The sequence below is a fragment of the Channa argus genome, chromosome 6 (genome assembly GCF_033026475.1).
Source record: "Channa argus isolate prfri chromosome 6, Channa argus male v1.0, whole genome shotgun sequence".
Classification (NCBI taxonomy): Eukaryota; Metazoa; Chordata; class Actinopteri; order Anabantiformes; family Channidae; genus Channa; species Channa argus.
The window spans coordinates 5,200,128-5,224,793 of NC_090202.1; the positions used below are offsets into that span (position 1 = coordinate 5,200,128).

A 24,666-nucleotide genomic window follows, 5' to 3' on the forward strand; every position below is an offset into this window, starting at 1 on the left:
TGGGTGTCATTTGATTCTCATTTCAACACACAACCACTATAAAAGCATTCTATGGCAAACATGGCAAGAAAATCACTCTCTTACTCAGATGCAGCTAAACATAGCACACAATGTGTGACCTCATCATAGCAGACATCCCCCCTCTAGTCATTCTTCTGTCAGAGAAGGTCAAGGAGATACCTTCTGGGGTTCAGACGGTTTACGCTGGGCTCCAAAAAGTGACTTGGTGACTTTTGCCAGACTTAAAACAACACATATTATATTATAAATACGTTTGTTCATTTTGAACTTTCAATGGCTTCGGTGGTATTTGCTTTTACAGATAGTTAAGAAAGGGTCCAGACCTTGTGGTTGTAGAAGGGTCAAATTATTTTTCTGGCAGTTTCGTAAAAATAGTATGTTGCACTTTTAAATCACAACAAGTGCTATGCTCACTTTAATAGCTTAACATTTTTTTTTAAATATTTTCACAATCGACCTGCATGTGAGCTCAGTATATTACAGCTTAAATGCAGGCAAATGGACAAAACAGAAGCAAATTCAAAAAACAACTTTATCATTTCAATTATGCATGTGCAAAACAAAAAACTGAACAAAATCCAGAAATACTGCACCAAATTATACCACTACAACTTTACTGATCCATTTTGTTCCGCTTGGACAATGTGAGTTTCCCTGCTACTTTGAAAAAGCAGTTTGCCTGATCTCAGGAAAAGTTAGTGTAACAGTCAATAGTGTACTCAAGTCATATACTGTACAATTATTGAAGAAAGGTTTTTTTTGTGTGTTTTTTTTCAATATATTTTCTGAAATTAAAGGAAGCTGACAGCATGTTTTAGGCATTACATGTTTATTTACATACCTCATTAACATCATCACCTGTTCCAAACCCATAAAATGCAGTAGAAGCTTGAACAGGCACGTTTGAGCACATTTGTATTATTTTAGTGATCATGTTAATGTGTCAGGGGATGCGCTGTGGCTGTGATTCTCCTGAAATGGGAGGCTTTAAAAGAACATCCACGATGACGTAATTCAGAGGAAGGAAAGGAGGGGAAGAGGGGGGGACATAATTTTAGACTCACCTTCTGCAAATGTCTGTTCAGCACAGAAGCCTCTGTAGTGCTGAATAATCACATCCAGTATTATATGGAAGAGTTTGGTACAAAGCATGTAACCAACTCATGAGATTAAATGACAGCAGTGTGCACGTTGCGACCTGATGGAGAGAGTGTCTATCAGATGCAATGTATCCCGGAATGTTTTGCGACAACTCCTCCCTAAAATAGTCTCTTAAAACCTTGAGCTGAACATTGTAGCACTTTTGGATAAATAATAGAAAGTCTAAATGTTAGTCTGAATAATTCATTTTGCAGCAGACATGCGTAACAGCTGTCTTTGTGCCTGAAAGAGTCAGCAGCATTCTTTGTCCTATCATCACTGCTGCTTGAAGGAAAAATAACATGCCAAGATGAACTTTAAGACTTTAAGAATATCAGAGCCGACTATTTGTATCATCCATGTAAGTTCTTGTCATGTCACACATTTGCTCTGTTAACCAAAGACATGTACTCTCACTGTTCATACAGAGATAGTCTCTATAGTGGAGAGGCTGTCACATTGATGTCTCTGGTCTACTCACTGTCTACTCACAGGCTGCAGGGAGGCCTATTTATAGTTCTGTCTCTGTTCTCTGCTTCTACATTGGTCCCATTTTTCTCTTCATCTCTCTTTTTCCTCCCTCCATCTCTACCTCTAATGGGTTGATATTTCTAGAGCTGTGTGCAGCTATGATCTCCTTTGCATTTTGAGGTGCACATCGCATCCTAAATCCTAAACTTTTCAACATACAGTACAGTTGATGGTGAATGGTTCAACAATCAGCCCTGTAGTGCAGGCGAAATGCTGTATTCGGTGTGAAGTTAACAAAAGAAATCAAGAAGCAACAACAAAGGTCAAACTTTCCACATTTTGTCATGTTACAGTCACAAATGTATTTTATGGGGACTTTATGTGACAGACCAACACAAGTGGTACATAATTCTGAAGTGGAAGGAAAATATAAAAATGTTTTACAAATAATTATCTGGAAATTGTGGCGTGCATTTGTATTCAGCCCTCTTAGTCAATACTTTGTAGAACCACCTTTTGCTGCAATTACAGCTGCAAGTCTTTTGGGGTATGTCTCTACCCATTTTGCACATCTAGAGAGGGAAATATTTGCCCATTCTTCTTTGCAAAATAGCTCAAGATCAGTCAGATTGGATGGAAAATGTCCATAAACAGCCATTTTCAAGTCTTGCCAAAGATTCTCAATTGGATTTTGGGTCTGGACTTTGACTGGGCCATTCTAACTCATGAATATGCTTTGATCTAAACCGTTCCATTGTATCTCTGGCTGTATGTTTAGGTTTGTTGTCCTGCTGGAAGGTGAACCTCTGTCCTAGTCTTAAGTCTTTTGCAGACTAACAGGTTTTCTCCTAAGTTTGCCCTGTGTTTGCCTCCATTCATCTTCCCATCAACTCGGACCAGCTTCCCTGTCCCTGCTAAAGAAAATCATCCCGACAACATGATGCTGCCACCACCTTGTTTCACGGTGGGGACAGTGTGTTTAGGGTGAAGTGCATTGTTTCTGCTACACATAGCGTTTTGCAATTACACCGAAAAGCTCTATTTTGGTCTCATCTGACCAGAGCACCCTCTTCCACATGTTTGCTACGTTCCCCACATGGCTTGCGGGGACTTCTGATGGCTTTCTTCTTGCCACTCTTCCTTTAAGGCCAGATTTGTATAGTGCATGACTATCAGTGGTCATTAGTTACTATGCCATACCCCCACCAGAGTTACCATGCTTCTCTGATTAATGCTCTCCTTGCCTGGCCTGTCAGTTTAGGTGGATGGCCATGTCTTGGTAGGTTTTCAGTCATACCAAACTCTTTCCATTTTTTAAAGACGGATTGTACATTGCTCCATGGGATGTTCAAAGCTTGGTATATATTTTTATAACCAAACCCCGCTTTAAACTTCTCCACAACTTTATCCCTAACCTGTCTGGTGTGTTCCTTGGACTTCATGATGCTGTGAGATCACTAATGTTCTCTAATAAACCTCTGAGTGCTTTACAGATCAGCTGTATATATACTAAGATTAAATTACAGACAGGTGGACTAGTTAGGTGACTTGTGAAGCCAATTGGTTTCACTGGATTTTAGTTAGGGGTATCAGAGTAAAGGGGGCTGTAAACCATTTATCATTTTCCTTTTTGATCACAATTATGTGCCACTTTGTGTTGGTCTATCATATAAAATTCAAATAAGATACATATATGTTTGTGGCTGTAACATGACAAAACGTAAAAAAGTTCAAAGATTTTACTGTAAGTCACTGGCTTTGAATATGCAGAAGTGAATGACAGCAAAACAAGAACCATGTGATCTCATATTAACATAAAAATAACACGAAAAGAAAAATAACAGTCATGAGAGAAAGGGGTTGACGAGTTTTTTTACAAATGGTAATAAGAGATGTTTATGAGTTTCAAAGTGCTAAACCATGAACATGAAGTTTGCATTTCCAGATATCTGCTTCAAATACAACACAAGCGAACACACCACATTACAACAACGGCATCGTATCACACACTGTAACTTAACTAATTACAGGCTGTCTGCAAAAGTTTTTAAAGTTTTTAAAGTGTTTAAAGTGTTTACAGTGTTTAAAAAACACCAATAAAGTCTTAGGAGCTTAATGGAATGGTTCAACAATTTTTGGCAATGCTTTCTAACTGAGAATTAGATGAGAAGATTTATTTTATTATGAAAACTGAAGTGTTTGGCACCAAACAACAGAATAACTAGTAGACAGATGTTGTCTTGCAGATGTTGTACCAGGCCCAGCTAACTGTTTCCCTTGTCGACAGTCAATTTAGGTTTAGCTTCCTATTTACTGGAAAGACATAAAAGTGACATCAATTAACTTACATGAGTCTTAACAAGAGAGAAAATCAGCACATTATTCCAAACATCAAACAGCATTTTCCATTTTCCTTTTATTGCATCTGTTGTGTTTGTAGATTACCTGAAAAGATGAGGAGGTTTTTACACAGCTACTCTTCAATAAACTTTAAAGAACTGAGCAAAATTCAGACAGGACAAAAATAACTTCCATGGATTATCTTCAAGATAAACCTGGCTTACTAAGTTTCTTTTGATCTGTTTTGTTAAACATAGATTATTTTATATCATCAGAACCTTTTCCTGTAAAAAATCATAGCGAACACACTGACCCTAACAAGGAATTTGATTGATGTAATTGTGTCTCAACTGTGCCTCATCATCCTGGTCTCCTCTGCAGGAAATAATGCTTCATGTGATGAGAATGATCAGATCACACAGATCAGTTATTGTATAAGTAAATGGGAACTACTCTAGAACAATTGCTTGGATTGTATTCTATATATGTGACACCTAAATGTAACCTTCTCAATTATTAACAACAATTAGCTATTTAGTTTTACTGCGGACTGAGAGAATGTGACCTGAAAACTGCTAAATCTCATTTCTAGCTGCTGAAGATTCAATTACATGTCCATCAGTAGGCCCCAGTGTGAGTTGAGATGTGTAACGTCACCAACATTTACCAATAAAGATGACACCAATGTCCCTGAAAGTGTAGCGGTGCATTAAAACACAGACAGGAAGATAGGTCGGTGCTGAATCCTAATGCCTGCAGAGTGCTTTGAGCTCTCATTTTTTGAAGGATGCAATAGGTGTCTGAGCAGCGCAGGAAGGAGCCGAGCTAATAGTGGGATACTTATTATAGCCCTAGCAACAGCGCTGGGATTGGTGGCTGTGGAGAGTCAGCCTGTCAGCTATTGGCTGGCGAGGAGGACTGTTCAAAGCCCAGAATTTCATCTCATGAAAGGTTCAGTGCAGCAGGCTGCAGCAAGGAGATGCAGTGTGTAAAAAGTGTGGGCGATCCCACAGCTCGCCACTTTAGCGTGAGGTCTTGAAAAACACAGATATGCATAATTGGTCAGATAAACCCCACCTTTGGATGCAAAAATTCCGATTGCATTTCAATTAAAAAGTCTAAAGGAAGCTGAATCTCCATCTGCTGTTTGTCACGAGAGGCAGAATTTGATTTCACAGCCGTGGTCCACTGATCATAACAAATATTGTTTTCTGAAGCAATATCCTTTGCCCTGTGACCTAATTTAGTTACTGATTAGCAAAGTGGCCTCAAAGAGAGCCTCATTTATGACATACTATAGTTGTTACGCGAGTTGGCAGCGTCTCTGCACTGCAGCTAACACAGACTCCATCTCATACGTTCACCCACAGACACTCAAAACATGCAACAGTGCAGGCGTATACAGTGAACACACACCCTTCCAGATATGGATGCAAACACTCATGCACACCACACACCAGTTATGTGGCCCACAAAGGGTTACATAAGGTCATATAGACTTCCTGTATTAATGTGTAGGCTGGAAACGCAGTAGAAATGCTGTAGATCTGTTCAGTAATGAAGTGACAGAATGGAAAGGAATGAGCTTTAATGTTTTTGTTATGACTGGCAATGGCTCCATGGCTCTCCACAGAGAGAAATTAAAATATAAAATAATCGGCCACAGGTAAACAAATAACTTTAATGGGCAACAGATGGCAACAAAAAATTCAGCAGAGCATACAGTTTGTATCCCTTTTTTTTTTTATCCCTTGCTGATTTAAAGCAGGTCAGCTCTTGTTTAATCAAATTCTTGATTAAAGTCTCTTTTCTCCTCTGATCTTGTTCTCATGTCACAAAAAACAAGGGTCAACATACAAAATAATGACAAAATAAAAACAAAACCAGGAAAAAAACTAAATAAATCATTACAATGGAACACAATGCAATGTATGCTTGGCAATGAGTACACGATTTAAAAATAAATCCAAACACAAAAGTGAGAAACATAAATCCACTCATTTGAACACACCTAAGCTAAAAAATGTCAAAAATACTGGATTCATTTCAATATGTATCAGCTGTGTGAACAGTTGTAGAGATTAGGACTTCATGCACTTTCTCTGGGAACCCTCCAAAACCACCAACTTTACATTGCAAATAAACCAAAGCCTGTCTGCATTACAGCGTGTGCTAATGAAGCGAACTCATGATGGTGACATAATTGGCATACGAGTGAGACTGTGTGACTGACCTTAAGGCTTGTGGGTTTTTTTCTCTCAAGTCCCCCATAAACTGCCACCTATAAGGAAAATTAAACTGCCATCTGTACGATTATATTAATGTAATAGTCTATAGAAGTAGCAGCATTATGACAAATCCATTCAGCAGCTTTCTGTGCTTGCGAGCAGCTTCCTAGTGTCTCAAAAGTTTGTTCTGTAGACGTGAACTCTCACATTTCAGCAAATCCATAGCCAATTCTTCGGAATATGCTTTGATTGTTTTTGTGCATTAGTGTTGAATATTAACATCGATGTGCTGTACATAGGCGCAGATGTAAGTGTGAGGAACCATTGAAGGGAAAATATTACATCTTGCACACATGCTTTTTTTTCGGTAAAGGTTAACTTGCAAATGATGCATATCAAATAATGACACAGGCCCAATACTGTACTCAGGCCATCAAAGCAAAGCTTTAAAACAGTTTTCTGACCATGTAATGGTTTTTCCTTCAAAGCAATGGGTGACAATACAACAATACACTAGACCACCACAGAAATGGTGCATGTATAATTAAGTCATAGTCTTTTTTATTATCATAGCTATTATTTCGGTTCTTGTGCAACTGCTACATAATGACTCACATTCAAGATATTTTGTCACTCAGGAACAGCTAAAAGGTATAAAAACAATCAAACAAACAAAAAATGTATACTGTCAGAAATAAAAAAAATGGTCCATGTTTGTGAATTCATAACAGAAACACTGAGCCTGAAAACTTCACTATCATTAAAACTGGATAGCATGACAATAAAACGTACTTAAATACTGTTCAAAGAACAAAATATAGCATAATCATACTTCAATGTGACAAACACCAGCTGGTAAGATTAAGTGATCACTGGTGTGCTTTTGCCTTCCTTTTTTTCTTTTTTATTTTATTAACAAATTAAATACACATATTGCATGTCACTATAGCAACGCCCGGTACATGTCAATTTTTACGATCACCATTTTGGTATAGTAAATCATAACCATAACAAAAACAAAAATAAATTAAAAATCAACATCAGACAAAGCCTGTTTTTCTCAATCATATGAATACTTAACACCCACAGTATAAGTTAATAAAGTCAAGCTACTGTATATAAATACATCACCAGCATGCACAATATTGAATAATCGATATTATTGTTGTCATAATCTTACACTGAAGAAACAGTATAGTAGGCAAGTGCATTTAATAAAAACAAACACAGAAGTAAACCACAAACTCTGAAGCTGCTTTAATTTTTGTCTTTTTTTTCTTTTTTCTTTTGTTTTGTTTTATATCGTTTTAAGTCTCTGCCTTTAATAATCTTCACCTCCAAAAAAATCTATGGTTCCAGTGACAAAACAGATTAATCTGTGAAATACACTTTAGATAGAAGCAGATGACACAATTTGTTCAATCTATTTACTCCTGATTTGCACTTCTGTGTGAACGTTTTCCTTTTAAAAATTTTGAAGGGGACTAATTCCATTGGAAGTGTTCGGATTGCTAGTGTTAAAATGAGTTTAATAGCAAAATGCTTTCAGGGGCTCTTTCTCATGAATAAAATTCAACTGGAACCAATGCAAACTAGATTTGTGAGGCATTCCCATTCAAGCATTTTCTCTCTCTCAGGTGACTCAAATGCATCTCTATCACGCAAAAACCTAACAAAGCAGCTTATCTTGACAAGATCAGTTCCTATGCCAGTGTGAGGCTGCCATTTCAATCCAACAACAACCACTTCAGGCTGATTGACTGACATATCAGTGGTTTTGGCAAATGTCAAAGAGAAAATCAAGAAGACGGAGGCCCCTTTCAACTGTATATATATTTCTATATATATTTAAACTAAGAATTAACCTCCACTCTCACCTCTCTTTTGATTCTTTGATTCTTTTAACACATGGAAAAATAAAGAACTGCTGCTGCGGTAGTGTCATCGGCAAAAGCGGCTGCCAAAGTCCACCGGCCCTTCGTTATTTTTTTTTGTTTGAAGTGTGGTTTCTCTTTAATTGTTGCCGTCCCCTCCCTCGTCATCCTGCTGGTCACTTGTCCACAGTGTCAAGTTGTCTCGGAGCAGCTGCATGATGAGAGTGGAGTCTTTATAGGAGTCCTCATTGAGGGTGTCGAGCTCGGCGATAGCATCGTCGAAGGCGGTCTTGGCCAGGTGGCAGGCCTGCTCTGGGGCATTCTGGATCTCGTAGTAAAACACAGAGTAGTTGAGAGCTAAGCCCAGGCGGATGGGATGGGTGGGCTGCATGTGCTCCTTGCTGATCTCATGGGCCTCGTTGTAGGCCTTCTCTGATGACTCCACCACGGATGCCCTCTTCTCCCCCGTGGCCACCTCAGCCAAGTACCGGTAGTAGTCACCCTTCATCTTCAGGTAGAACACTTTGCTCTCGTGCTGCGTGTCACTGCAGTTCTTGATCAGGAAGTTATCAAGGAGGTTGAGAACGTCCTGGCACACGGCCTCCAGCTCCTTTTCAATCTTCTCCCGGTAGGCCCGCACCATCTCAATCTTTTTCTCATTGCCATCAGCAGAGGTCTTTTGTTCAATGCTGGAGATCACCCTCCAGGAGGAGCGACGTGCTCCGACCACGTTCTTGTAGGCTACGGACAAGAGGTTCCTCTCCTCGTTGGACAGGGCCTCATTCAATTCTGTTACCTGGAAGAAGCAAAAAAAGGGACTGTTTAGTTACCACTTAAGGCCTCCAGGCTTGATTACAGTACCAGACTGCATGTACGTAACATAACCGAGCATTATGAAAGGAGTTAATACAAGGGGTTGGCCGACAGAAAATATATCTGCAATGACTGTTTTATGGTTAAACCTTTTCAAAAGTAAGGAATTTCTGGTTTTTCATAAATTTATATCAATGTAATCTGAAATTTAATTTTTAGACACAGACATGATTTTTGAGATAGTGATTAATTTGGCAGCTACGAACTGCACCAGCCTGAGCCAGCAGGGACCTTTGTGGCAACTCTTTTCGTTTGGTGCCATTTCAATACTACGGTCTGTATAAAGGTGTACAAAAACACAGAAAATATACTAATAAAAAAAATTTAAATGATAAATCAAGTGATCAAAAAGTGAGTGATCGACAGATTCAACGATGAAGAAAAGCCACCATTATTTAGCATGAAAGAAACTGGCAGTACAGTCCACAGCACAGGGAGATGAGAAATATTTCACTTGTCATGTGCAATGCCCAGTTTCTATGGCAATTCATTCATTTAGTGGACCAGCAGCTCCAGCTGCCACGTGGACCCAGCTAATGCTAGTTAGTGAGAAATTAGATTCAAGATATTTGGCAGCAGTGGTTGGTTTGGGATGGGGGTGCAGGGGTGGGGGGGTGGGGGTGGATGAGAGCTTGAGATGGCTAAAATGTTACCACGAGCACTCGGGGGCAGGTGCCCTGTAAGTGAAAACCTCTCACGGCACAGGCAGTTCACATGTCCATGTGACCTTCTCTCTGGCTGAAGCTGACCTTTTTACCTGTCTGAAACGCTGTTACATCACTCTGTGATCTAAAATACACATATTAACATTAAACAATATATTTGTATGTAGCTTAGCGTTTACAAATCCTTTCACCCTGGGAGGAAACAGTGCTTTGCATCTTATGTGAAAACCTCCTTCTTGATTTGCGAACATTTCTCGTGAGCTGTTTTGACATTCTTGGATCAGGCAGGTGCACAAAGATGGTGCAGGACTGCTGACGTCTCACACACACACACACACACACACACACACACACACACGCTGAGTGGATAGAGAGGAGGGCTTGGCCTATAGAAATGGAAAGCCCTTCATACTGCCTGCCCAAAACTCTAACAGAATGAGACTATAAAGGAACAACACGTGACATTTGTAGTCAAACAAAGCAGATTTCTATAATTTAAGGACTCAAATTGTGTTTTTTTCAAAAAGAACCATATGGGATGTAACAGGGAACCTCACTGCTGTATCAATTAGAAAAAAATCTGTTCATATAGATGTACGAATAGTAAATGACATTAAACAAATTCCATGACAGTGTCCTCATTTAAAAGTAAAACCACTATACACATCTAAAGCTGCGACAAGCAGTCGAGTAGCTAAAAATGACCTGGACACTAATTGGACCAATGTGTTGTTTAAAACCTTTTTTTTGCCAAAAGTACCAAACACTTCCTGGTTTCATCTTTATAAATTTGAAGATTTTCAGTTTCCTTGTCATCGTTGATGATAGAAAACCACACTGATTCGGGTGTTGGATGACATTTTACGACTTCACTTACTCCAGCTCTGTATTATTTCCTCCTGCCATAGACCAAACGATTCAGTGCTTAAACTAAACTAACCTATTGTTGTTAGCTGGAGACTGATGATATCCATAAAAAGTGGAAGTCTGCATAAAGGCCTGTTAAAAATGACAATAAACCATAGTTTTCATGGTGACAGGTGGCGAGGGATTCCCTTCAATTACAGAGTGAGGGTACACACCCCCGCAAGAGGGTCTAGTTTGGACCGCACTGACATGGCTGATGGTTTAAAGGGAAAGGAATCCCTCCCTGCACACACATCACCATCCCACCTGCTGCAACCCGAAACCCTATAGGACTAACAAACCACAGGGGCCACCTCAGTCTCTCTTGAATCACGAGAGGGACAAGGTTCCTCGTTGAAAGCCTGTATGATGATCTTAAGCCTCGGGTAAGATGCCAATGATGCTGTTGGTTCCAGTTTGAGCTGGTGTGACACAGCAGTTTTTATTTTTGTTTGTTTTTGTGAAGCCGCCTTTAAATCCTGTTCGCTGCGTTTCTCAAAGGGAGATAGTGATGAAAAAAAAAGAAAAAAGAAATTTAGAAAGCGGTGAGATCTCTTTCCTCAACACTGGCCTGTAAGACCTGCCTGTGATGTCATAGGTGGGCTGCACATCTCCTCGAAATCAAACATTTCCCTCCTTGCTCAGACTCATTAACCCAACAGGACTTCAGCTCACTGCTGGATTTAAGGAGGAATCTGCCCTCACATAGAAACAGCGCAAGCACAGATCGACACATGAGCTTGTATGAGGAACCCCAGAGAGCAAGAGAGGAACAAACACAGCCTACAATCAAATCTGATCATGTTGACTTACTGCAATATGACAAAGAATATTCTAGAGAGAGTCTGCTGCCTCCTACCTTGGTTTAGAGGAAAGAACAGTTTGAAGCCTTGTGGGGCCATTTTTTTAACTCAGCAATCAGGCTCCAAGTTGCTATTAAATCTTGTTAAATAGATTGGAAAACAGGCAAATTTTGATATTGTATATTATTTTAATAGACATGACAAAGAGGGGAGGAAAGAGAAGGTGGGGGAAGAGGAGGAGGAGGAGGAAGGGCAGCAGCATTTGACAGACTTTTTCCCGAGCAACCAGCAACCTCACATGGCTCCCAGCAGCAGAAGCGCCTAAGAATTCGGTATAATGGAGGGAGAGGAGATGGATTCGTGAAAGGATGAACAAAAAGCAGACAAATGCAAAAGAGGTATTAAACGATAGGCGGCTGTTAGAAACCGATTACACGCAGGCCTGTATGTGGGTTCCATTGTAATAACCTTTGATTGAACGGCACGGCCGACAGAAAGGCACCGCCCAAGGAGCAGACGAGTTGGATCCGACTCAAAAGAAGAAAAAAAAACCCCACTGAACTATGGATGAATTAGTGACCAGACGACACACAAATTCACTCATATTTCACTGTCAAGACCGACTGTAATGCAGTAATATCAAAACCAGTGGAGGCACAGGTTTGCTTCCAACGAGCCTTTGCGCTAACGTTACGGTGATAAAACATAAGTCACACTTCCCAACTGTAATTATTGTCTATTTTTGAAGGACTTACCGATTTCATAGCAGCTGCCATGTCATCATATCTCTCAGCCTGTTCAGCCAGCCTGGCTTTCTGCACCAGCTGCTCGCGATCAACCATTTTTTAAACTGATATTTGGCCGCTTGCTCGAGCTGCTCTACGTGGGTTTTGGGGCTGAAATGACAGATATTTGAAATCGCAATGCAGTGAAATCCTACGCGAACCTAGTGCCGCAGCTGTTCCCTGCTGTCTGTCTGTGCTCCGCGCAGACGGGACACCCGCTCCTTCCCCCTCCCCGTCCCCCCCGTCCCTCGGCTGCGTCATCACACAGAAAGGTGGGTGTCTGTGCCAGTGATGTAACACTATCCACGGGAACCAGAGGGCCAGGCCTACAGCAATGGCTGCATGGGAGAGGCCCTGGGCTTAAGGCCTTGTGGGAAGCGGAGTCCGAAGCTGCTCTGGGTTCTAGTCTGAAACACTCGCTTCTGCCTGATCTGCAAACCCAAGGGTTCAAGGGGCCCTTTGGGGCCGGCGGGGCCTCTGAGTTAAGTGAGTGACTGAAAGGCACAAAAAAAAAAACCTCCTCATCTATTTTATGTTGGATTTGTCTGATTGTCAGTTTTGTATTTGTTTTGGTAATTTCCCCCCATTTTTGGAAATTGTTGTCTCTTTATGGTATTTTTGCACATCGTTTTGATCGTTTTTAGGCTAAACATTTCAGCTTTTTCAGCATATATGATAAGTAACTTCAGATGCTTTGGTCCATAGGCCAGTACTCCCTTACTATTATGTATTCATAGCTGTCTAATAATGTCAATAACAGTTCCAACACCTGTAAATTGATTTCTATCTTCTAGATGAGAAAATATATGAGAAATACTTTAAAGGGTTAACAAGTAATGTAATGTAACCTATAGTTATATAGCGCTTGGCAGCAATTGACCTAAGCACTTTACAAAAACATAAAACATTAAAATATTACAAATAGAACAATAAAATAGAACAATATAAATGACAACAAATGAGTCTTAAGTTTGCATTTAAAAGTATGGAGCTCAGATACAACATGAATTTCTGGAAGCAAAGAGTTCAACAGCTTAGGCTCAATAACACCAAAGGCCCTGTCACCCCAACTCTTTGACCTAGATTTGGGCACAGCTACAAAGTACGGATGGGTTGGTCTGAGATTGTGATTTCCACATGTATAGTAACTAGATCTGGTGCCAGACATTTAAGGGCTTTAAAAGTAATAATATCTTAAAATGGATCCAGAAGTGAATAGGAAGCTAATGAAGGGAACACACGGTTAGACACATTAGTAAATGGTCTGCACTTATATAGCGCTTTTCTACCTATTAGCACTCAAAGCGCTTTACACTGCTTCTTATTCACCCATTCACACTCACAATCACACACACACTCACACACTGATGGGGGAGCTGCTATGCTGCTGGCCAACACTTACCGGGAGCAACTAAGTTGGGGTCCAGTGTGTTGCTCAAGGACACTTTGACATGTGACTGGAGGAGGTGGGGATTCAACCAACAACTATGAGATTGGTGGACAAATGCTCTACCTTCCTGCACCACAGTCGCCACAGTAAGCAAGTATGCTACAGCATTCTACACCAACTGTTGCCACTGAAGAAATGACACCATCACCAAAATACAGCGCATTACAGAAGTCAAGGGAATAACAGCATGTACAGCAATAATAGCAATTTCCAAGTCCCTTTGTGACAGAAAAGGCTTGACTTTGGCGAGAGAGCACAGTTGGAAATACTGTTTTTAAACCCAGAGCTGATTCTTTTATAGAACCTCAGCTTACTGTCAAAAATAACACCTAAGTTTCTGACCACAGTGTTAACACTGGAAGATAGATTTTGAAGATCACTGTTACGGGGTTTCCATGGGTCATTTGATCCAACCAAAATGACTTCAGATTTGCCCTCATTCAAAAAAAAAAAACAACCACCTGGCCAGAGTTATTATTGGTAGATGTACTGTAACTGAACATCATCTGCCTAGCAATAAAAAGATTGTATTTCTTAATGATAGACCCCAATGGTAGCATATATAAAGAAAACAGGATAGGACCCAAAATGGAGCCTTGGGGGACACCACAAGACAAACTAGCAGTAGTAGAGAACGCCTTGCCCCATTTTATTAAAGAACTGATTAGAAAAGAAGATATTGAAGATGTATTGACAATGTAAGTAAATGTTGGCTGGAGCTGCCCAGTTATGATGGATTAATACTACCTGACTTTATACATAATATTTTCTATGTGCTATAATTATTTCACATCCTGAATAAAAATTAAAGCAAACGAATAAAAACAAATGATGATATTTAATGATGATATTTAATGATGATAAAAAAATAATAATTCTGAATATTATTAATATATTATATTGTTATTAATATATTATATTATTATTATTTCACATGAATCTACAGTGACTGTATTCACCAAATAAAAGTGGTGGAGTAAAAAGTGTTTGCTTCTAATGCTGAAATTGGAAAAGAGAAATAATAAAAATACTCAGGTAAAGTAACAACTACCTCAAGTACATAGGATTTAGTTTAAACAACAGCTTTTAGTAAAGTAAGTAAAGTCCACTTGTATCTTCCTATTTTTTTCTTCTTTTTGCAGAATAAATTCTTACAATGATAAAACTGCTAATTCCATAGACATAGAATGTACTTACAGTATCAAAAGTATGAGTACCCAATGCAGAAATTGACTTGTCTGAGTAGATGTATAAACATTTCACTTTCTTGATTGAGAATAGAGAAAAGCTCTCATCAAATTTGCTCATAGCCTTAAGAGCACTAATTTTGTCCAAATTACAAAATTAATTCAAACTGATTAAATTATTAGAAAGGAAAAAAAAAACATCACATTTGAGAAATGGAAACATTTAGAGATGAAACAATGTCTTGGGTGATTACTGAAAGTTGCTAATTATTCTTTCAATTGATTCTGGCACTTTTTTCATTTTGGCTTCAATTTGCTTTAATATAGTTAGATTAGATGTATAGATACTTGTGAGTACAGCATGTAATCTCTACTTTGTACTTAAATGTACTTAATAATGTGGTAACACTGTAAATGTTATGTCCTGAATAGCTTATCTAGTTTATCTAAGCAGCATCTCATCTCACAATTTAACCTTTCAGCGTTTAGTCCTTTCTTGATCATGACATAATAATTTTTTCTGGGCAGCTGATGTCCCTGAACTGTAATGTGAGATCACAGCATTTCCTGTTCCCAAGGTCATAAGTGAGTAAACAGAGCAAAGGGCAAACTCTGCTGGTGAGGTTGAAGTCGTGCAGCTTTTGGCAGTGGAGTTTGTCAAGGGCAGTAGTGAAACGAAACTATGTACTCAATTTCTGTATTCCGTATGAGGTTTTTGTACCTTACTCAGTCACAATCGAGAAACAAATTCATGGTTTCACGTAAACCCAGTAGGGGCGATATGCCTTACATTTACTGTACCGTGGTAATCACCCAAGAGAAGGGGTTCTTTGACCTGGTGCTTTAAGCAACACTGGGTTATAACAAATCCCTCGTGGTGACTATAAGTGTAACTCAGAACAGTGTTGGTGCTATTGTATATTGTCCAGTTTATAGAGTGCACCTTTTTTGACAGGTACCTCTTACTACTTCTTACATTTTATTTCTACATACCTGAGTTGTATTTAAAAACTAAGAAAAAAAAAGTAAAAGAAACCACAGTATAATTTTGCGTTGTAAAGCAATAAAGAGGAATTTAGTGAAATCTTAATGTAAATGTGTATGTTTTGTTCATATAAAGCTAATTAAATTCAAAATCTTAAATTTTATTTGTCTGACTTTTTAGAGTCAGTCAAATAAAATAAACTGCTGATAGTTCACTCAACTGATTAAATTAAGTCTCTAAAGAAACAAAACCAGCCGATTTCCCAGCATGCATTGTGAGAGTTTGGAGACTTCGGAGACTCTTACTATTATTATTAATATTTAGCAGTATATTGACATATTCAGTGCAAATCCATGTAAATTTACATTATCAGTTACATTTAGTCATTTAGCAGACGCTTTTATCCAAAGCGACTTACAAGTGAGGTACAAGGCAGCAAAAATTGCTTCTAATTTTTTATCTACTTATTCCTCCTGCATGTTCCTACAGGACATGTGGAAATTTGGTCTGATTTAGGTTAAGTCCTTTAGTTCCCTAAGCTTTTTTCAGTAACTGTAGAACAAAATGTTTTTTGTTTGTTTTTGTCCTTTTGACTTATCCCGTGACTTCAGTGTTGCCATTTTGATTTGGCACAGTTTTTACACCAGATGCCCTTCCTGACGCAGCCCTCCCCAATTTCTATCGAGCTTGGACGGGCACTGCACAGCTGGGGATGATCATTTTTAAATGCTTTGATTTAAATTTTCATCCAGAAGAGGGAGCTGTGAGCAGTATTGTCCTCATCCACATAAATATATCACTCCAACAATTAACCAGAGCATGATAATTTACACTTACAGTTGGACCTATAAATATATAAATGCATGTGGTGCTGATTTTACACATGCTATGATGTAAAACTTGGTGGAGGAAATATTCAGATCACTTTGCTTAAGGAAAAGTACACTGTAACAATAATTTATTAAGAGTAAAAGCCCAGAACTAAAACCATCACGGTTGTCCAAATCATTTATTTTACTGTAATTCAATGAAACGTTGAAAATCTTTCTGTTTAGAGCTGTTCATGCACTTCTTTTATTGAAAAACAAAATCAATTAAAAATGTGAAGGCTGGGTGTATTAAATACACTTTCAGATTTCCCGCTTTCTTGTTCCAGATCTCACACTCTCAAACTTCCTCTCTCTGTCTCTCACACACACACACACACACACACACACACACAAACACACACACACACACAGAGGAGAGGAAAGAAAGAATGGTCTTTTAATTCTCTCAGCAGGAAGAGATTATCAGCTGGTGACCTAGAGGTAAAGAGGGGAAGTGTTGACTCTCGGTGACGTGTAAACTAGGTCGAGTCATGGTAAAAGGAAGGGTCAGGACGTAAAAAGAAACAGTACCTCTTCAGACTCACCAAGGCTAAGAGTATGAATATTGTACCTGAACAGCTTAAACTGAAACTACATTTCTGCATCAATAGTTAAATAAGTAGGGAGACATGATGCAAAGGTCCAGAAGTTATACACAAAATGTCAAAGTTATGTTTAAATTCAGTTGTTGTTTTTAATCACGAAGAACAAAAAATTATTTTGAGAAAATCAGGAGATTATAACAACTGGATTCTGGGGCAATGGCACAATTTAAAAACCTATGTTTCCATAATGTGGTAAAATGTATGCACTCTATAGTGATATTTGTAGGAGTCTGTGGTTCCAGAGAAAAAAATGGCCAACTACGAATATTAGCAGGAAGTTGTAAATTTTGACAGAGAATGGACCTTGAGATGAAGATGGTTACAGTTAGGAAGTAACATTGAGTAGTTAGGATTAGTCAAGGTGACAATTCTCATATTCACTGCAAAATTTACTACACATATCTGAAGTAAGTGGACAAGGTTAAAAGATGAGCATCTTTGTCTGCATCCAGGTGATTCTCAATAGGCTGCTCTACAAGTGGGCAAAGTACTATAAGCAACGTGTCCAGGTGACCCAGATTATTTTATCCTTTTTATTTCGGATTTTCATTCATGAGCAACATTCTCTTATACAGAGATATCAAATGACCAGCACAAAGAGGCTGTTTGCAGGTCTTTTTACTGTGTGAACATGGAGGTGGTGGAGTTTATGTAATGTAATGTGAGGGTGGCAGTATAGGTGGGAAGCAGTGGGGCCTACAACCTGACAATGGACCCTGGGGGATTTCCAGGTGTCACATGGAAGTCAGAACCACTCTAAAAGAACGACACGCTGACCCAGATCAGATTGTGCCAATTTTTTAAAAAAACTACCACTTTTCATGCTTCAGTCTTACAATGCCACCGGCAGTGCTGAACTCATGAGTCTGTCTAGTTGCTTCAAAGAGGATTAGTGTCCATTCTGCTTAGCTTAGATACCTCAAATTAGGATAAGGGTAATGAGCGATCTGCTGGGCGCAGCGGCCATCTGTCTGCCAAGTGGACAGTCGATCGCTCGCGCTGGTGTAAATGGAGACGAGGCTGGAATTTGATGTTTTGATATACCCAGATGAGTTGAGGATTGCTACTCCTGAGGATCTCAGAGAGTGGGAACTGGAGACTGCGAGTCAGGTGTCCATACCCACCATTCGACTCTTTGTGGCACTTTACCCATATAACCCTGCTGCAATGTCTCCCAACCCTGACACGGCTGCAGAGGAGCTGCCTTTCGTACCAGGTCAGATCATCAAGGTAAGATCCTTGTGGCATCTCTTTCTTTTGTAATTTAATGTACCGCAGTAGCATAACACTTTCTAGTATAAAGTGTTCTGTGCAGCACTGTCATGGGAAACTTATGTTTGAGTTCCTCAATTCATCAATTAGAAAAACTTGCTTGAAAGTGTATGATGGTGTTTCCTGTTTGTGCTAGATTCAGGCCAGCTCAAAGTGAACATAGATATGAGCTCTTTGCTCTGTTTCCTGTCACCACTTCCAACTAAGTGATGTGATTTGCCACCTTTTTACTCAGTCTGTCTACTGTATACATATAATGTACACACCAGTATTTTATTTTCTTACAGAACTTTAAGTGATAAAAGTGTGTTGCAGGTGTTTGGAGACAAAGACTCAGATGGTTTTTATCATGGGGAGTCTGGTGGCCTTTGTGGTTACGTACCAAGCAACATGGTGGCTGAAATCCCAGTGGATGATGAGTATGTGAAGCATGTTCTCATGCAGCAGGGATTCCTTCCTGTGGACCACACAGGTACCAACCCTCAGTTTTTATCAGGACATTGTGCATTAGCTCACTGACAAGAACAACAGTGATGGTAGAAGGGCCCCAGTCATTTTCTTTGATAAGTAGCTGTGCCACAATGTAAAATTCTCTGCAGCAAAGTGTTATAAGATAATGTGCCAACACGGATGATTCTGCTGGTTTTCGTATGCAAACAAGATCATATTGCTTTTAGTTGTGGCTTTCTAACCAGTGGCCTTGCATGAATCCAAGCTGTGCTTTGGTCTGTAATAATAGATCCTGTCTTTTATATATATTTAAAGGTCTTTTGACCAATTCAGGTCTTTTGACCTGAATTGTTGTATGTAAAATCACAATACTACATTTGTCAGATTAACGCAGTGAGTATAAAACCATGTCATAAATTGGAAAAATACTGTATAAGTAAATACATGTAACATGCTAATTCATTTGTAAACCACCTACATTTAAAAGTTATGTAAATATTATCTTGAAAATGTACTTGAAACTTAATATATATATATATTGAGTGTAAATCTGATAATATGCAAATTCATATAGTATTTTTTTGTTATAGCTTTTACTCTGCTTGTTTCTTTGCCATTTATTACTGGTTTGTAGTACACGTGGAAATAGTGAGAAAGGTAGTTTCCCAGACTTCTAAATAACTTCAAAATAACTTCTTGGTTTGTCCACAATAGTTGACACCTCATAATGATTCAGCTTACTGTGACTGAAGATGAGTTGGGGCAACAAAAATTATGACGTGTGGCAATTTTTCATGAAAAATTAAGTCACTTGATCAACTAGTACGTGTCCAGTAGTCCGTGTCATATAATGTAGGTTATTTTAGGATTTGAACTATCTTCTTGGTTTATAATATGACAGATGTACTGAAGTATGAAGAATCGAAATTACTAAAATACAGTCTTTTACTTGAGTACATGTATATTGTAATGCTCCACCAATGGAGAACACTAACACAATGGTAGTTGCCTCAGAAAATCACCCTTAGGAAAAATAATGTTCACCTTCAACAACTACTGCGACACTAGTGCTGAACAAAGTAGTGAAGCTGATCGTCTGTGAGAGACTGTTTTCGCTCCGCTGCAACCCGAGATGAATGTGTGTAATTGTAGGAAGTTACCAAAGCTAAACAAAGATACTAAGAACAAAATAAGAAGAAGTAAAAGCAGTTACAGAAATACTGAGTGTGTGTGTGTGTGTGTGTGTGTGTGTGTGTGTGTGTGTGTGCATGTGAGTGTGTGTGGATTAGTTTGATGATTGTTTGATGATGATTTGAGGATTTTTCATTTACCCATGTTGTTTTTTTTGTTTTGTTTTGTGCAACAGGTATATCTTTAACGCCAGATGTGAGCGACACAGCCAGCATCGCTGATGAGGGTGTTGTTCGACGAATGGTGGCCTTATTTGACTATGATCCATGGGAAAGTTCGCCGAACATGGACAGTGAGGTGAGCACTACAGTCATACACGAAGCACATCATGTCTTCGGATTCGCCTACTGTTTTACAGCAAAGAAAACACTCAGACTTTCCTCTGCTGCAGGCTGAACTTGGCTTTCGATCAGGAGACATCATATATGTGCTAGGTGACATGGATCAAGATGGATTTTACTATGTGAGTGGTAATATCACAGTTGTTACTTATCATGCACACTTAGGTACACTATAGTTCAGCTTAACGCTAATCTCAATTTTAGGGAGATCTGCACGGACGAAGAGGTTTGGTTCCATCCAACTTTCTGCAGCCTCTACCCTGGGATTAGAATAAAACATGACGCCGGGGTGTTTGCACACAGTGCAACACAACTGTTTTATGTGTCAAAAATATATGTATGACAGGCAGCTATAAAGCTACAGGTTTTTCAAATATTTTTTTTTTTTATATATTTCATAAATTATTTTAAGGTGAAGAGGTTCTTTTGAAGCCTTCTGGAATACTGACTCATTGAATGGGAATGGCAACAGTGCAAAAATATTCACTGTTAAAATTTATTTTTAATGACGCGCACAGCAATGATTTCTGCTTGATTATTACATTTTGTATCTTTCTGTTTAATGTAATTTCATAAAGATGATTTCTCTGAGGGAGTGTGCAGAGCATGGTGAAGCATGAGATGATTTATTTTAAGCATCAAGCTAGCAGTTGCATAATTTGCACATTATGGTTTTAACCCAGTATTACTGATCTAAATTTTGCAAAATAAAATGACTCATCATACAATGCCCAGATTATTTGTTTATTGAAAAGTTAAAAGACAATTACAAATTGTTTCATTAAAAAAAAAATCAAGAATGATGGAATAAATTTAACATAGAGTCCCTTTTTATTTGCCTGGCTACATTCACAATTCTGCTTTTTCATACACTTTTACAAAAGGCCCAATTTCTTATATGTAGTAAATGTGATAGAAAGTGAAACAAATAACTATTTGAATCATATCTAACAGCAATTATTAGATAATTGTAGCCTTAATAATACAGTTTTAGATTCAGTTTCTGTGCATATATATCCATATTTGCCTTACACATTGTTTATATATTTTCTAAAATTGGCTATAGTTTTTTTAGAAAAATTTTCTTTCACTTTTTCAGAAAATTTTATGTAAAACAAAGGTTTTTATAAATAAAATGATTAGTGTTCTAATAATAGAAAAGCTGTAAATTACAATAAATAAACCTGAATTGGTACAGTACTTACCTGGTTTAGTTTCTTTCTTTTTTTTGTGTGTATGATTTTACTACATGTTTTCACATTTGCTATTTTTCTACCATTGAGCAACAATTATTAAAAAATAAATAAAAATAATATATAAATGACAGCAGCATGATGATCACCTAAAAGTATAAGAATGCTTTACAGAATCTGGTAGGTTCTTCTTTTACATTCCTCTGCAGCCAACAGTATACTCATCCATAAAGTAGGAAACACTACACTGTGTAGTGAAGTTTAGTAGTGCTTTCTACTTTATGGGTGACAACACTGTACATCAGTAGCTTCTGGATGCTCCACTGGAAACGCTGAAGACATGATAAGTTGGATAAAGGCATGGTTTGACTAATTAAGTCATGAGAACAACCTTATTCCTCATTTAAAAGAGAGAAACATGAAAACACTTCATTATTCTGTCACCATCAGCACCAAGACCAGTTAACAGAGATGTTGCCTAAAATTGTGCTGAAAGAGGACATTAGTGCCACATTAACACACCATACACTAACTCCTGTACATATTAGGGAATTTTCATTGAAAAGATACAAGTAAGTGCATAGTCATCAAAATTTGAAACAAGGTTACTTGCTGTCAGGGTCTTACCAGCATTTGGACTCCACAGAAGAAAGAAAACCCAGAAGTGAATGTGATCTTTTTATTAACCCCGCCAAAATCACGTGGTTACCACAGGAAGCACTAACAGTCATACACTCACACACAAATTCACACACAGAAAACTATACATGAAGGGAAGTGTATGCAGACGTGCACATACCACTGCATGCCCACACACACATATACACACAGGGGTTGGAGTAGTATTTGAAGTTTTATTTATGTGTTGTAAAATACAAAATATGTTTTCATGTTGCTGAGAAAGAATTAATTTTGGATGTTTAAAATTATATTTTTGTGTAAGAAATTGTAGCTTCTCCAGGTAGTTGTAGGTCTGCAACTACGACTACTATAAGTATAATATGCATCTTTTTACAGTACATACAACCTTAAATACAAGCTATCAGGTATAAATACCCATAATGCCAGAACCTCAGAATTCAACTTTAAGTTTACAGTATTTTCCTTTTCTGCACACACACACACACACACACACACACACACACACACACACACACACACACACACACACACACACACACACACACAGACGTATATTCAAAGCCTACGCCCATGAAGTCTGCACCAGCATTGCCAAGTGTGAGCTCATCCCTTTTAAGGACATACAGTAGAGTTACAAGGCAGCACCTGCTTTTTAAAAAGAAACCAGACCCTAAAGCAGAAATATATTGATCGCACTAATAATTTATATGGATAAGTAGCAATTATCTCAGGACAAAATAGTCTTTAGAGACGCAGCACTGAGCCGTACTTTGACTGCAACATAATGATAGGAGATCAAACAAACCAAATATTCTTAGCACACAGATAGTTTGTAGAGATCTTGCAGATGTTAGATGTGTATAAGAGGAATAGAAGTATGGAGTATGTTATATTTAACAGCCTTGTTGTATTTATCAACCTCTACTGAAGAGGACACGAAGAGCTTCATATCTCATTTATATTTCTGAGAACTCATTCACGCCTGCATGTTTCAGACAAGGTGTGGGTGGGGGATGGTGGTGCGAGCCTCTTCCCTATCCCAGCAGCAAATGTGCAATATGCTTGCAACAACAGAAACTTCACAAATAGAGCAGAGACGGCCTGTGTCCTCTGTTGTCAAGACAACTCAAACCTCAGAGTCACACCAAGTGAACTAAGAGGAAGTGGGGGATGGGTGGTGTGCACAAACTGAGAAAAAGATGTCCTAGCGAAACCAAAAAAAAAAAGACAGACAAGTAGTTTACAGTACTGTAGCAGACATAAAGTTGTAAATGCAGGGGATTGAGAAAACGCTTGGTTTGCTGTAAGAAAAGAGCTACTAAACCCTTATTTTCTTAGTTTCTCTCAGGCTCACTCACTTTTATTCTCTTTTCAATTAAAAAAAGAACAAACATCTGCAGCAGGACAGAATGACCTTGCATCCTGCAGATTATCTCAACACTGTCAAGGGCTGAGCATGCATCAGACATCTATTCCTGTGCAACATGGGATTGAATCCAGTGATCTCCTCGAGTACTTAGAGTGATATAGATAGTGCCAGGGTGACAAAAACACACAAGCATCTAATGACACTAGTAGGTATTATCCTCCCAGGTTCCAGACTGATTGGGTTTTACCTGTGATCTCACAGGAAATCAATCTTCCCCTGCTGTAAACTGGTACTGTAGCTGGATTTACAGCTGAAAACAGACAAACTTTTAATGCCAATATACCACCATACACTGAATGGTCACAACATTTTCCATTAAAACTACCGACTGGTTTTAATTGAAAACATTACATATTTTTCTTAAAAACATTATTATTACTAGTAAATGCTAAGGTATCCTTTTTGGAATAACCACCTGTCAGCACATAAAGTGACCAACAGTGACCTTTTTTAAAATTAATAATGGTACAAGTTGTGTCATATTTAGTATTCTTTAAATTACATTGTTTTCTTTGTGGAGTACTTTTACTTTTGTACATAAAGTAAAATACATATAATCTGCTTAGTACTTCAAGTAAAAGATTTAAAGTAATACTTGTAGTGAAGAATGTGTTTAGGCCAATACTTGCACTTTGACATGAGTATTTAGTCTGTGTACTTCTACCACCTCTGCACACAGTTGATCACGTTTTCTATGTATGTGTAGCTGTGAGCTGCTCAGAGTGGCCATGCTGACCTCTGTCCTCATGACACCATGAAGACCACAAGTGGTATTGTCAAGGCTGATCAGTGTATTGGCCACCAGTCCTGTTTCTGCCTGCTCAAATGTTGAGCTTTTACCTGACACTGTGGCTGTGGGTTTATTATCAAACCATAATAAAAGCTGAAACTTAAGTCCTAAAGACGCCAATGAAAAAGTCCGAGGACATCCACATTTTTTCACTAC

The 24,666-nt window shown here is 38.5% G+C and overlaps 2 protein-coding genes across 2 annotated transcripts; one reads left to right on the top strand and one right to left on the bottom strand.

Moving 5' to 3' along the window:
• Positions 1-5,633: 5,633 nt before the first annotated feature.
• Positions 5,634-12,329, bottom strand: ywhag2 (3-monooxygenase/tryptophan 5-monooxygenase activation protein, gamma polypeptide 2). Its single transcript, XM_067507761.1, has 2 exons — positions 12,077-12,329; positions 5,634-8,870 (listed from the first exon to the last, which is right to left on the bottom strand). The coding sequence occupies exons 1-2, from the start codon at positions 12,161-12,163 to the stop codon at positions 8,214-8,216; spliced, it is 744 nt and encodes a 247-aa protein (XP_067363862.1). The 5' UTR covers positions 12,164-12,329; the 3' UTR covers positions 5,634-8,213.
• A 5,689-nt stretch (positions 12,330-18,018) lies between these two features.
• Positions 18,019-21,412, top strand: si:ch211-105f12.2 (RIMS-binding protein 2-like). The gene is made up of 5 exons (XM_067507762.1): positions 18,019-18,432; positions 18,790-18,946; positions 20,291-20,412; positions 20,507-20,578; positions 20,661-21,412. Exons 1-5 carry the CDS (start codon positions 18,211-18,213, stop codon positions 20,724-20,726), a joined length of 639 nt encoding a protein of 212 aa, XP_067363863.1. The 5' UTR covers positions 18,019-18,210; the 3' UTR covers positions 20,727-21,412.
• Positions 21,413-24,666: the final 3,254 nt, after the last annotated feature.